Below are 12481 nucleotides of genomic sequence, written 5' to 3' on the forward strand. Positions count from 1 at the left end.
CTCTTTGGCCCCTTGAGTGTGGCTCTTCCACAAAATACCGACTTCTGCGCATGGGCCACGAAGTTTCAATCGCACTGTACATGAGCGCCCGCACGTGGTATTTGTGGAAGAGCCATACTCAAGGGGCCAAAGAGCCGCGTGTAGCTCGCGAGCCGCGCTTTGCCGACCACGGCCTTAGGAGATCAGAGTGTTCAGGGAGCAGTGATTAAAGGGAGTGCGTGTTTTACTTTCAAGGGCATATTTTTTTCAAAAATTCATACCCCTTAAAATGCTTATGAGTTCTCCTCCATCCCATAATTAGAAAGTTTTAAAAACACCCCATTCCTTTCACTCAATTTTCATTCTCCCACCTTTTTCCTCTGAGCTTGTTCTAATTTGTTGGTTTTTTCTGGTTTTTTGTTTGTTTTCCTTTTTATTACCTAACCCATTTCTGAGTCCATGCCAAGACTCACCATTTTCAACACTAATCTCACTTATTCCCCCAAAGAATCCTGAACATGTAACAGTGAGCAGTCTAAAGTCTTGCTTCTGATATGCAGATCATTTCCTATAAGGAGTTTATTGCTCCTCCAGCCAGTTAGCATTGAAACCCAACAGTCCAGAGCAAGCCTTCTTGAAAAGAGTCCCAATCCTCTTGAGAGCACAACTGGGAAACAAAGGTGAGCCACTGAGAGGGGACTGACAAAACATGAGCAAATAAAGGGTAACTAGTGTACTTCTGCAGCACCAAGCCAAATTATTTTTATATTTTAGTTTTCTTTGTTTTTGATCTATACTAAACATATACATGCAAACCATTTCAATAACACATCCTTTCAGTAAGCAGCTCGGTCTCAGCAGGTGAAGAGGAAGTGGTTCTAGAATGCTACTTACTGATTTATTGTCATCAAAAGCGTGTTCTTCTATTTCCTCCTCTAAACGGTCAGCTGCCTTTCTTACATCTTCAAGAATTTCATCAAGCATGGATAAACTTTTGTTTTGATGTTGCATATTTTTAAGGGCTTCGACTTGATGTTTTTCTGCTGCCAGAAGTTCCACATATTCTGTCTCTTCCTATTCATTTGTAAGAAATAAAGAATGGGGTTTATCAAAAAATAAACCAGAATATCACTTTGATTCAGGTACCTGGTCCAACCACACCAACACACTCTATCCAATATTCCTGCTCATAAGTGTATTATTCTAGCTCCCGTCAATTAGGGAAAGTCAAGGACCGCCATCCTATATTCAGTCCGTCATTGAAGGGCACACTGTTATGTGGCGTATGACTGTATTTCTACCCAAAATGCCATACTTTGGTAAAGAAAGTTTAATAAATCTGCATCTTCTCTACTTTTTAAGCTATGTAATAATACCATAGTCTTTCTATGAAGATGAAATTATATTTTATATATTTTAAGTGCCTGGCACCTAATACATGGCTTAAATGATGGCTATAAGAGATTACGTAATAAATATCACATCTGGCACAGTAATAGTTTCTTCTCGTTTTAAAAGTATACTTCATCAAAATCCTTGAAGAAAGTCAACCTTCACACAGAAAGTAATTCTTGTTAGAAATTCAAAATGTTGGCTGCAGTTACAAATATATTTATTTCCACATCAGTTTATGGCAGTGGTCGGCAAACTGTGGCTCTCGAGCTACATGCGGCACTTTGGCCCCCTGAGTATGGCTCTTCCACAAAATACCACGTGCGGGCGCGCACATACAGTGCGATTGAAACTTCGTGGCCCATGCGCAGAAGTCGGTATTTTGTGGAAGAGCCACACTCAAGGGGCGAAAGAGCCGCATGTGGCTCGCGAGCCGCGGTTTGCCGACCACTGGTTATGGGATAACTTCAGTAAGTATTTCAATGACCCAAGTATTTCACAATACAGAAAAGCATGAGAGATTGACTCCTTGTAGAAGTGGTAAAACGTAACTACGCTAAGATATTATGAAAAAGGAAAAGATTCTCCTACACAAGAGATTTTCCCTGGGCATGATCATTGTGAACAGGGGCCCCCGGCAGACCACTACCCCTGTGCATCAGCCCCCCTGCATCTCCCCTTCCCTCTACTGCCTAGCTCAGAATGCGAATGGCTCTTCCGGTAAATGAGTGAGATGGCTAACCTTTATGGCAGCCTCTCTCAAGGCCTCCAGGCGCTGCCGGCTGCTCTCTTTCATGTTCACCACGTCTTTGTAATCTCCCTGCAGGGCTCTCTGGAGCCCATAGATAGCCTGGAAGACGGAATTTTCACTTTCATTCAGCTCTTTTTGAAAAATTTCAAACGTGTGCACCTGGAACAGCTTCTCCTCATCCGACAGGCCGGTGTCTTTTTCCACGGCTCTGATGGCGCTTTTCAGCTTGTTGAGAACCACGGTCTTCTGGCGGAGAAGCCCGGAGAGCTTCCTGCAGCTGTCTAGGACCCACTGCTTCCTCTGCGTGATGGCTGCCCCCTTGCCGCGGTGTAACTTGATGGCGTGTTTCGCTACCCCTTCATGTTCCGCAGCATTTGCTATCAAATGAAGCAATGGGAGCAACATCCAGAAGTAATTTCTTTCCAATACCTTCATGATCCAGTTTTAGAGGACAGGGCAAGGCAGGCCACAGATTTCTGCTAAGCTGAGCTTGCATTTTAGATACACATTTTCAGCTGAAAACAATAAAGAGGTTTATTACTACATATACTTCAATGATGATTCATCACTACTGAAATCAGAGTTAAAGTATTAAATAATTACATCCAGAAAACTATCACTGTTCTGAAAAAAGTTATTTTTTTCTATATTAATATTAACATCAGCACTATTTATTGCACTGAGGTTAAATTCAAATACTGAAAGTTAAAGTATGTGCCTGGTAAGAACTGAGACTAACGGTTATGTCTGAATTTAAAAGAAATATTTTTAAAGAAGAAAACTCAGCCTCATATATCTACTAAGTCTACCAAGTGCAAAAGACAAAACCACTTCTATGTAAGAGGCTCATGTATCAAAGACCAGACACTTTACAAATCAGTGAACCACTGGGGGAAGCATGCTCCAGATCATTCCAGACATGATATGCTTTGAGGTACTATTAGCTTGCTTTGCCATATCATTTGCTTTCCAAAATCAGTTGGAATTTTAATAGATTTCCAAAGTCAGTCTATTAAGTGCTAATGAGATATAAAGGATAGACAATAAAATCTCCAAATATAATCACATCTGGGTCTCTAGGGCTTTATAAAACATTTAAACATTTCCAATCATCCAAATTCAGGCTCCATCCCTTTAGGAAGGCCTCCATCAATGTGTACGATTTTATCTGGCAACTGAAGCACAGAAAGGACCCTGGACACACAAGTTGAAGGTTTCAGCACAGGCAGCAGAGGGAGCTGCAGCTGTGGTGTCCAGATTAGAAGGCAGGAAAGCTTTATCAAGGAGCAGGATGCAGCTGTGGCAGCAACATCACTAAGAAAAAATGACCTCAGAGGTAGTAGAATAGACTAAAGAAGGACAAAGTAACAAATGCAAGAGAGGCCAGTAAGATACACCCTAAAAAATACCCACTTAACCTGGCAGCTAGGAGCTCACTGGGCACAAGAGCATAGGCCAAAAAAGAAAACAAAACACAATTTTACACAGGAAATAAAACATTCACATACACCATCTAATCGTTCTTAATAGTAGCATCCAGTGCATTATCATGTCAAGAATTCTTACTCAACTGTAAAATAAACCAATATTTCCCCTACCTGAGGCTCTGTTTACTAAAATATTTAGTGATACTTTAATTTCACTGATAATCCTAATTCTAATCAGTTTAATGTGGTTTCCCAGGCAAAGCAGATTAAATGCAGCAAATGTAAAAGTGTGGTATTTCTACAGCTAGAATTCTGACCAAACCCAGAAAGACAGCCAACAGAGAGTGCAGACAAAACAGAGCTTCGGAAAAAGAAACACAAGAACTCAGCAAAGACTAGCAGCCCAGGTGACCTGGTGAGGGCCGAATTGTTCTGTGCACTTCAGCAGATCCTAAAAATACCACTACTTGAGGCTAGGAGAGCCACCAAGGTTCAGAATGACAATGAAAAGTCACCAAAAAAAAAAAAAAGACTATATTTTGGTTAAAAAAGTCAGGAGACTATTCAATTTCAATACATTTTTAGATACTTCAGCTCCTAATGTTACAAGAATTCACTTACCTAAAACAGTTCACGGCTTAATAAGACAGGATAAATGAGAACTTGCTGTTTGTTACAGTTCTAATACAATTTTAAGTAAATGTTCCCGCCTTAAAAGTAAATAAACGATTAACCAATCACAGTAATCCCTAGCAATATAGTTGATCTGTTAGTTTAATGACTCATTTAATTGCTAAGCTTCTATTGTACAAAGGGAGAGCAAGAATTGAATCGTTACTTCAGAAGTAGACACTTTTAGTATATTTCAGAACCAAAACAGATATATTTCAGAACCAATTTCAGATGCTTCATTAATGCCCCCCATTTCCCCACCAAAGTGATTTTTATGGATTTCAAACTTCAGAAAAATAACCTGCTGCATAGTTTGTGTGTGACTAACACCCCTTCTTTAATTCCTGGTTCCTTCCTTAAACAAGTCCCTGAAATTAAATAGCTATTCCTCTAAACCAGTGATGGCGAAGCTTTTGAGCTCGGCGTGTCAGCATTTTGAAAAACCCTAACTTAACTCTGGTGCCGTGTCACATATAGAAATTTTTTGATATTTGCAACCATAGTAAAACAAAGACTTATATTTTTGATATTTATTTTATATATTTAAATGCCATTTAACAAAGAAAAATCAACCAAAAAAATGAGTTCGCGTGTCACCTCTGACACGTGTGTCATAGGTTTGCCATCACTGCTCTAAACCATAATACCCAAGGGAGTTATTAATTTTTATGAGAAATGTTTGAGAATTTATTTGTAGTCAAACTAATATTTCCACTGAAACAAGCTTAAATCATCAACATGAAACTGAAGTTTTTTATAGACCCTTAAAATATGAATCACTCCTTTTTCATAAACTCATTTTTCCTTCAAACTTGGCTACCAAATCCTATGGACTACTAAATTGTAACATGTTTTTTCCTGAGTGAATAGTAAACATTTTTAGCGTCAGGGTTATTTTGTTATTGTTATATTTCATTACTAAAAAGACACTTTTGGGATTTGTTGCGTTTTTTATAACAAATTCTTCAAGTTTCTGTATCTTGAACTACTGATACATACAACCTGGAACAGATCTCAAGCCTGTCACGCGCACTGCACGATTCCATTTACACAGCGCTCTTGAATGACAACCTGTAGAGCTGGAGAACAGATTGTGGTTGTCAGGGACGGGTGAGGAGGTGGTAGTTACTATAATAAGGTAGCAGGAGGGACCTGCGGGACAGGAATGTTCTGTGTCTTGACAGTGGTGTGGCCACACAAATCTACGCATGTGATACAACTGTACAGATCCTGACACACACACACACACACACATGCATGTCATACTGGTGCAATCTGACTAAGGGGGTGGATTATACCAATGCAATTTCCTGCTTATGCTAGTTTTGTAAGGAGCTACCATTGGGGAAAACTGGGCAAAGGGTCTACAGGATTTCTCTGCATTATGTCTTACAACTGCATGAGAATCTACAATCACCTCAAAATAGAGTTTTAAAATTTCTACATAAATGTTTACTTTTCCCCACTAAATCTTTATTACGTGTAATGACCACCATTTACATTGCAGAGCAAGAAACCAAGCCCATGACATTTTTTCATATCTTTAAAAAACTAGAAAATGCCCTAAAACAGAGCCAGAGTCATCATTTTCAGGATGACTCGGCTACAGTAAAACCCTAGGTTACTTTTCACTTAGAGCAATAGCAAATTCAATACTTTGAGCACAACCCTTCCCCCAAAGTTTCTATTTGAAAAGTTTCTATTCCAACATTAATTAAAATATATCTCCCGACCGGGCCTGAGTGGCTGTTTGGTTGAGCATCCTCCCGTGCACTGAAGACTTGCTGGTTCAATTCCTGGTCAGGCACATGCTTGGATTGTGGTTTTGATCCCTGGTCAGGAAGAGTACGGAAGGCAACTGATTAATGTTTCTCTCTTCCTTTATCTAAGCACTAGAGGCCCGGTGCACAAAAATTTGTGCACTCGGGGGGCGGGGGTCCCTTAGCCCGGCCTGTGCCCTCTCGCAGTCTGGGACCCCTCGGGAGATAACGACCTGCTGGCTTAGGCCTGTTCCCGGGTGGCAGAGGGCAGGCCTAATTCCTAGCTACAGCCCCTGGTTGGGCTCAGAGCAGGGCCAATTGGGGAATTGGGGCACCACCTCCTGTCATGCACAGAGCAGGGCGGATTGGGAGGTTGCAATGCCACCCTCAGTCACGCTCAGGGTAGGGCTGATTGGGGGGTTGGGGCACCGCCCCCTGTCACACTCAAGGCAGGGTCGATGGGGAGGTTGCGGCGCCACCCCCTGTCACGCACAGAGCAGGGCCAATCAGGGGGTTGGGGCGCTGCCCCCTGTCACGCACAGAGCAGGGTCGATCAGGGGGTTGGGGAGCTCCCCCCTGTCACGCACAGAGCAGGGCGGATCAGGGGGTTGGGGCGCCGCCCTCTATCACCCACAGAGCAGGGCCAATCAGGGGGTTGGGGCACCGCCACTGTCACACTCAGGGCAGGGCCGATGGGGAGGTTATGACTCTACTCCATCACACACAGAGCAGGGCCCGTGGGGTGGGGGGGTTGGGGTGCCACCCTCTATCACCCACAGAGCAGGGCCGATCAGGGGGTTGGGGCACCGCCACTCTCACACTCAGGGCAGGGCCAATGGGGAAGTTATGGCTCTACCCCGTCACACACAGAGCAGGGCCCGTGGGGTGGGGAGGTTGGGGCGTCGCACCCTGTCACACACAGAGCCGCAGGGCGATCAGGAGGTTGGGGAGCTCCCCCCTATCAGGCACAGAGCAGGGCCGATCAGGGGGTTGGGGCGCCTTCCCCTGTCAGGAACAGAGCAGGGCCGATAGGGAGGTTGTGGCCCCGCCCCCTGTCACACACAGAGCCACAGGGCGATCAGGGGGTTTGGGCGCTGCCCCCTGTCATTCTGATCCCGGTGCCGGGAGACCTCGCGGCTCTGCTGATCCCGGTGCTGGGAGGCATATTACCCTTTTACTATATAGAATAGAGACCTGGTGCATGGGTGGGGGCTGGCTGGTTTGCCCTGAAGGGTGTCCCGGATCAGGGTGGGGGTCCCCGCTGGGGTGCCTGGCCAGCCTGGATGAGGGGATGATGGCTGTTTGCAGCTGGTCACACACCCTTCAGGGTGGGGGTCCCCACTGGGGTGCCTGGCCAGTCTGGGTGAGGGGCTGAGGGCTGTTTTCAGGCTGGGACTGAAGCTCCCAACTGCTCCTTTTTTTCTTTTTTTCTTTTTTTTATTCTGGGCCAGCTTTAGCTCTGAGGCTCCAGCTCTTCGGCCTCCGCTCCTGAAAGCAGGTATCTGGTTTGTTTAGGTTCTACAATCGAAACTCTGTATCAACTCCAGGTCTGAGATCCCGGCTAGCTGAAAGCTGGTTTCTGGGGTTTTGATTAGCTTCTATTTTTGTAACTATGTTTCAAACTGCCAGCTCAGAGGCCTGCAGTGGCAGGCGGGGAACGTTGGAGTCCTCCGTCACTGAAGCAAGCAAGCCTCATGTTCAGTTTAAGCTGCCTGGCTGCTGGCCGCCATCTTGGCTGGCAGTTAATTTGCATATCGCCCTGATTAGCCAATGGGAAGGGTAGCGGTCGTACGCCAATTACCATGTTTCTCTTTTATTAGATAGTATGTCCTCAGGTTAGGATTAAAATAAATAAATACACACAAACACACACACAATTTCCCCAACTTATCAAATTTCTGATGAGTTTTGCTTGTTTTTGTAAATGCAGAACAGGAATCTCAAAACTTTGAAACTGATAAGGTTATTTGATTAAGAAGAATAATATTTGTAATAAATGTCTTGAATGATTTAGAATAAAAGGGCAAGTGGGATTACCATTAAGCTTACTCAAAAGAACTTCTGATACTTTAAATTCACTGTCATTTTACATTAAAATCACATTACTCTTATTCTATAGAAAATTTTTAGCAATTCAGAAGTGTCACAAATCGTTTATTGGATAAATAGCTGAAAAGCAAAGCATAAATAATGTAGCCTCAGATTAGGCTTTTTCAGAACAAAGTCACTGAAGTTAAAGATTTCTCCCATACACCTCTAACAGTGAGCCCCCTCATGACTATAGAGTATGTGAGGAAACTTTCTTCTCAGACACCTGCTGCTAGGACCCCCAGAGCCCAGATCCCTAGGGTTATGGAGGCCAACAGAGGGGAACCGAAGCAGCTAGTCTTTTTTCCACTTTTTATAATGGGCTAAAATTTGAAAACCTCGCAGCTCTGCTGCCCAGCCTTCCTTTGCTTCTCTTCCTCTGGACCTTCCAGACCAGTGGTCACCAACCTTTCATACCTCATGGACCACCAGTTGGCGACCGCTGTTCCAGACCACTCAGATTTACCAGATCAACTGCTGAAAAAGAGTCTAGTTTATTCACTGCACTAGTGCAGCAGCACTGTCTGCCTGGCACAGGCCACCTGCTCCCCACAGTTCACAGGACAGCTCAAGTGGGGATGCTAGCCCCACTCACCCAGCTAAACCTGGCCCCAGGTGTGGGGGGTACTGACCTGGTGCTTGGGCTATGTGCAGGAAATTCTGGAGCAAGCAGTGTGGGTGTGGCAGAAACAGAGGGTCTACCAGTTATTTAGCTTCCTCTGAAAAACTAAAATATGAAGAATATTTATATTTAACTAGAGGCCTGGTGCACGAAATTCATGCGGGGGGGGGGGGGAGGTCTTTCAGCCCGACCTGTGCCCTTTCACAGTCCAGGAGCCCCTCGATTGATCGCCCCTGCAGAGGGAGGCCCCACCCACCTGCCATAGCCTACCCGTCAGTGGCCTGGGCCTCCCTCTACAGGGCTATAATGGGGCAATGGCTCGGCCCCCGACCAATCGCACCCGCCTTGGCTGGCCTGGCGCCAGTGGGTGTCATAGTGTGGTTGTCTGGAAGGTTGCTTGGCTGTCCAGTCTAATTAGTGTATTATGCTTTTATTATTATAGATTATTATAGATGCTTTAAAATCAGAATTTCTTCATGATACCACTAACACTTCCAGGTTCAGCAAAAAACAGTAACTGAACAGGTAACAAAGGAGGAGCTCGTGGAAAGATCTAGTGAGGAAACTCCCCAACACAATCTACTGCAATCTAATTTATGGAGGATTTAACTTAAAAAGCTTATTTTAAAATGTAACAAATCAAAGGATGTAAAGTGAAAAATAAAGCACTTACTATCCTGAAAATAGAATCTATAGTTATTCACATTCAATTAATAAAAGAATTGGAAAATTAGTTAAGAAAGGGAGAAAGAAAATTCTTACAGACATTAAAAACCTTCAAGGTATTTAATTGTTAATTAAACTCTACAAAAACGAAATATTCCATCGAGTGCTCCAATCATTGAGACACTACTTTAAAAAAATTAATATTGCAAGAGAAATCTGGAACCTGTAAGATGCTCTGACCCAAAGAATAACCAGAAAAAAAATGGATAAATATGAAAAGGCTGGGCTACCTTAGAGCGTGTGTCCCAAGGGGTGTTGAAAATGGCCATTACATTGACTCAGGTGATATCAGGTGAGACCCAAAAATAACTGAGCCCCAGGGCCTAGAAGGAGGCTGGAGGCCAGCGACCTGCCTTTGCTCTTCCTTCAAGCCAGAAAGCAGGACTTGGGGAATAGGAAGGGAGCTGCAGGAGTCCTGGGGGTGGGAAGGGAGCTGAGGAGTCCTGGGGATGGGAAGGGAGCTGCAGGAGTCCTGGGGGTGGGAAGGGAGCTGAGGAGTCCTGGGGACGGGAAGGGAGCTGAGGAGTCCTGGGGACGGGAAGGGAGCTGAGGAGTCCTGGGGATGGGAAGGGAGCTGCAGGAGTCCTGGGGGTGGGAAGGGAGCTGAGGAGTCCTGGGGACGGGAAGGGAGCTGAGGAGTCCTGGGGATGGGAAGGGAGCTGAGGAGTCCTGGGGACGGGAAGGGAGCTGAGGAGTCCTGGGGATGGGAAGGGAGCTGAGGAGTCCTGGGGATGGGAAGGGAGCTGAGGAGTCCTGGGGATGGGAAGGGAGCTGAGGAGTCCTGGGGATGGGAAGGGAGCTGCAGGAGTCCTGGGGATGGGAAGGGAGCTGAGGAGTCCTGGGGATGGGAAGGGAGCTGAGGAGTCCTGGGGATGGGAAGGGAGCTGCAGGAGTCCTGGGGATGGGAAGGGAGCTGAGTCCTGGGGATGGGAAGGGAGCTGCAGGAGTCCTGGGGAGACGTCGGGGACCCACACTGGCACCTCCCGCTTCCCAGCGGGAGAAGACGAGCTGGCCGCTGGGTTCCAGCCATTGCTGGGACCCCCCGGCGGGCCTCCGTCTTTCCTGGGTGACGGCCCAGAACAGCCAGTGGGCAGAAGGCACAGCGGTTCTCAACCTGTGGGTCGCGACCCCTTTGGCGTCAAACGACCCTTTCATAGGGGTCGCCTAAGACCATCCTGCATATCAGATATTTACATTACGATTCATAACAGTAGCAACATTACAGTTATGAAGTAGCAACGAAAATAATTTTATGGTTGGGTCACCACATGAGGAACTGTATTTAAAGGGCCAGAAGGTTGAGAACCACTGCTAGGTCGTCCGTGTGACCGTGTTGTTAGCCCGGCCACAGCAACGGGAACTCACACCTAAGTTAGGGTGCAGCGGCTGAGGTCTGTAAACCCGCCAGCTGTGACCTGCCCACTCGGCGGCTTCCCCAGCGTTACGCGTCCAGACTGCAGTTCGCGCCACGGCCCCACCACAGCCCCGGAACGCAATCCCGGGTGCACGGCCGGGGCCCAGTCTCCACGGGGGAAGGCGGCGAGGAAGGCTGACAAACCTCTCACCCCGCAGGCCACACGGGCAGGAGGCGAGATGAGAGCCGGGCGCTGGGAGCAGAAAGGCCCTCGTCCGTGGGACCCCCGGAGAGGAGAGAAGGGGAGACCCCGCCCCGAGGGAAGCCCCACGAAGGGAAGACTGCCGGGAGGAGAGACCTAGAGTGGAAGCCCCAAGGGCCCGAACTTCGGGCAGGACCGAGGCTCCAAGCCCCGAGCCCGAACCCCGTGCAGCACTCACCGGGATGCTCCGGACGCGCACGTCCTGGGTCCGGCTCTCCGGGGCCGGGTGGCGAAGGGTGGACAGGGACGCGGCTTCCCCGCATCCCTTCGCAGGCGGCGGGGCCGCCTCTGGTGCAGGGACAGGGACCGGGTCCGGTCACGGGGACGCCCCGAGCCGCCGACCCCCCTCTCCCGATCGCCGTCTCCGCAGACACGGTCAGATGGGAGTAGCTGCCCCTTTAAGGGGGTGGGCACCGGTGGCGACTCCAGGGCGGCGCGGTGCTCGCTGGGATTTGTAGGAGGGAGCGGGACCCGGCTACCTTGGGCCCCTGGGCGGCGCAGTGCACGTCGGGATTTGTAGGAGGGAGCGGGCTTGAGGACGGTCGGCCCCGAGTGGCCCGTCCACCTTGGAGTCGGAATTTGGGGCGGGGCGTGCGGGTCCCGCCGGGTCCCCGCGCGCCTAGCGCGTCGCGTGGAGGAGGGGCGAGGCCTGGGCCGGTCGGCTCCCGGGCGGATGGTGCACGCCGGGAGTTGGAGTTCGGTCGGCGGGACCTGTCACCGCCTCCCCTGCGCCCCTCCCAGGGCGGGTGTCCAGGGAGCCGTGGAAGAGGAAGGAGCGGCTGGAGCGGAGCGGGAGGCGGCGGCCGCGGCTCCTGCGCAGACGGCGGGGCCGGCGAGCAGCGGGGAACGCCGGGGAGAATGGTAAGTGGCCCGCGGCGTCGCTTTCTGCCCGGCCCCTTCTGCGCACCCGGGGCCGGGGGGTGGGGGGCGCGGGGGTCGGAGGGCCGGGGAGCGCCGGGCTCGAAGGTCACCGGAGCGGCGGGTCGCGGTCCGCCCTCCCGCGCCGGGGGCGCCGCTGGAGTAGGAGGGGCACGCAGGTGGGAACCGCAGGACCTGGGGCGAGCCCTGCGTGGTGACCTCAGTGCAGTGATGTGGTTGGACGGGATGGAGGCACCGGGCCAGCGTGGGGGCTCGGACCGGTGCTCCCCCGAAGCACGAGCCGCCGGGTGACCGAGGAGCGGGGACGTTCGTACCTACGCAGCATCCTCTCGGGGTGAAATGGGCACGACAGTGCCTCTGAGCGGTGCCGGCAATTCAGTTGTGGCCGGAACGTGGAGGTCGGGGTCCACCATGGCAGGGCTACACCCACAGGGCCTCTTCTCGGACGCCGAGTGTAGAGTTTATCGGGAGATAACGGGAGCCCTAGGAGGTTTTTTTTAAGAAGTGAGGTCGTGTGTGATTTGATCATGTTCGCATTTTATAAAAAAGCCTTTGGCGGAGAGGATAGG

The 12481-nt window shown here is 48.9% G+C and overlaps 2 protein-coding genes across 10 annotated transcripts in view; one reads left to right on the forward strand and one right to left on the reverse strand.

Annotated features, from left to right (window-relative positions):
- The window catches only part of TMCO3 (transmembrane and coiled-coil domains 3), a 57099-nt gene extending 45522 nt beyond the window's left edge, over positions 1 to 11577 (reverse strand). For 3 of the 9 annotated variants that reach the window (XM_036297494.1, XM_036297486.1, XM_036297495.1), the window contains exons 1-3: positions 11212 to 11572; positions 2114 to 2637; positions 874 to 1053 (exon numbers count right to left, since the gene is read on the reverse strand). In XM_036297494.1, the coding sequence (XP_036153387.1) occupies positions 874 to 1053; positions 2114 to 2557 (624 nt within the window). In that variant the 5' untranslated portion in view covers positions 2558 to 2637; positions 11212 to 11572. Of the gene's footprint in view, positions 1 to 873; positions 1054 to 2113; positions 2638 to 11211 lie in introns of all 9 variants that reach the window. The other 6 variants (XM_036297489.1, XM_036297488.1, XM_036297493.1 and 3 more) reach the window with 5 other exon arrangements.
- Positions 11578 to 11691: 114 nt separating this feature from the next.
- Positions 11692 to 12481, forward strand: part of DCUN1D2 (defective in cullin neddylation 1 domain containing 2) — a 34166-nt gene continuing 33376 nt past the window's right edge. The window contains 2 exon segments of the mRNA XM_036297496.1: positions 11692 to 11749; positions 11752 to 11894. Coding sequence (XP_036153389.1) covers positions 11707 to 11749; positions 11752 to 11894 — 186 coding nt within the window. The 5' untranslated portion in view covers positions 11692 to 11706.

Source organism: Myotis myotis, unplaced genomic scaffold, assembly GCF_014108235.1.
Source record: "Myotis myotis isolate mMyoMyo1 unplaced genomic scaffold, mMyoMyo1.p scaffold_m19_p_3, whole genome shotgun sequence".
In the NCBI taxonomy this organism is placed as follows: Eukaryota; Metazoa; Chordata; class Mammalia; order Chiroptera; family Vespertilionidae; genus Myotis; species Myotis myotis.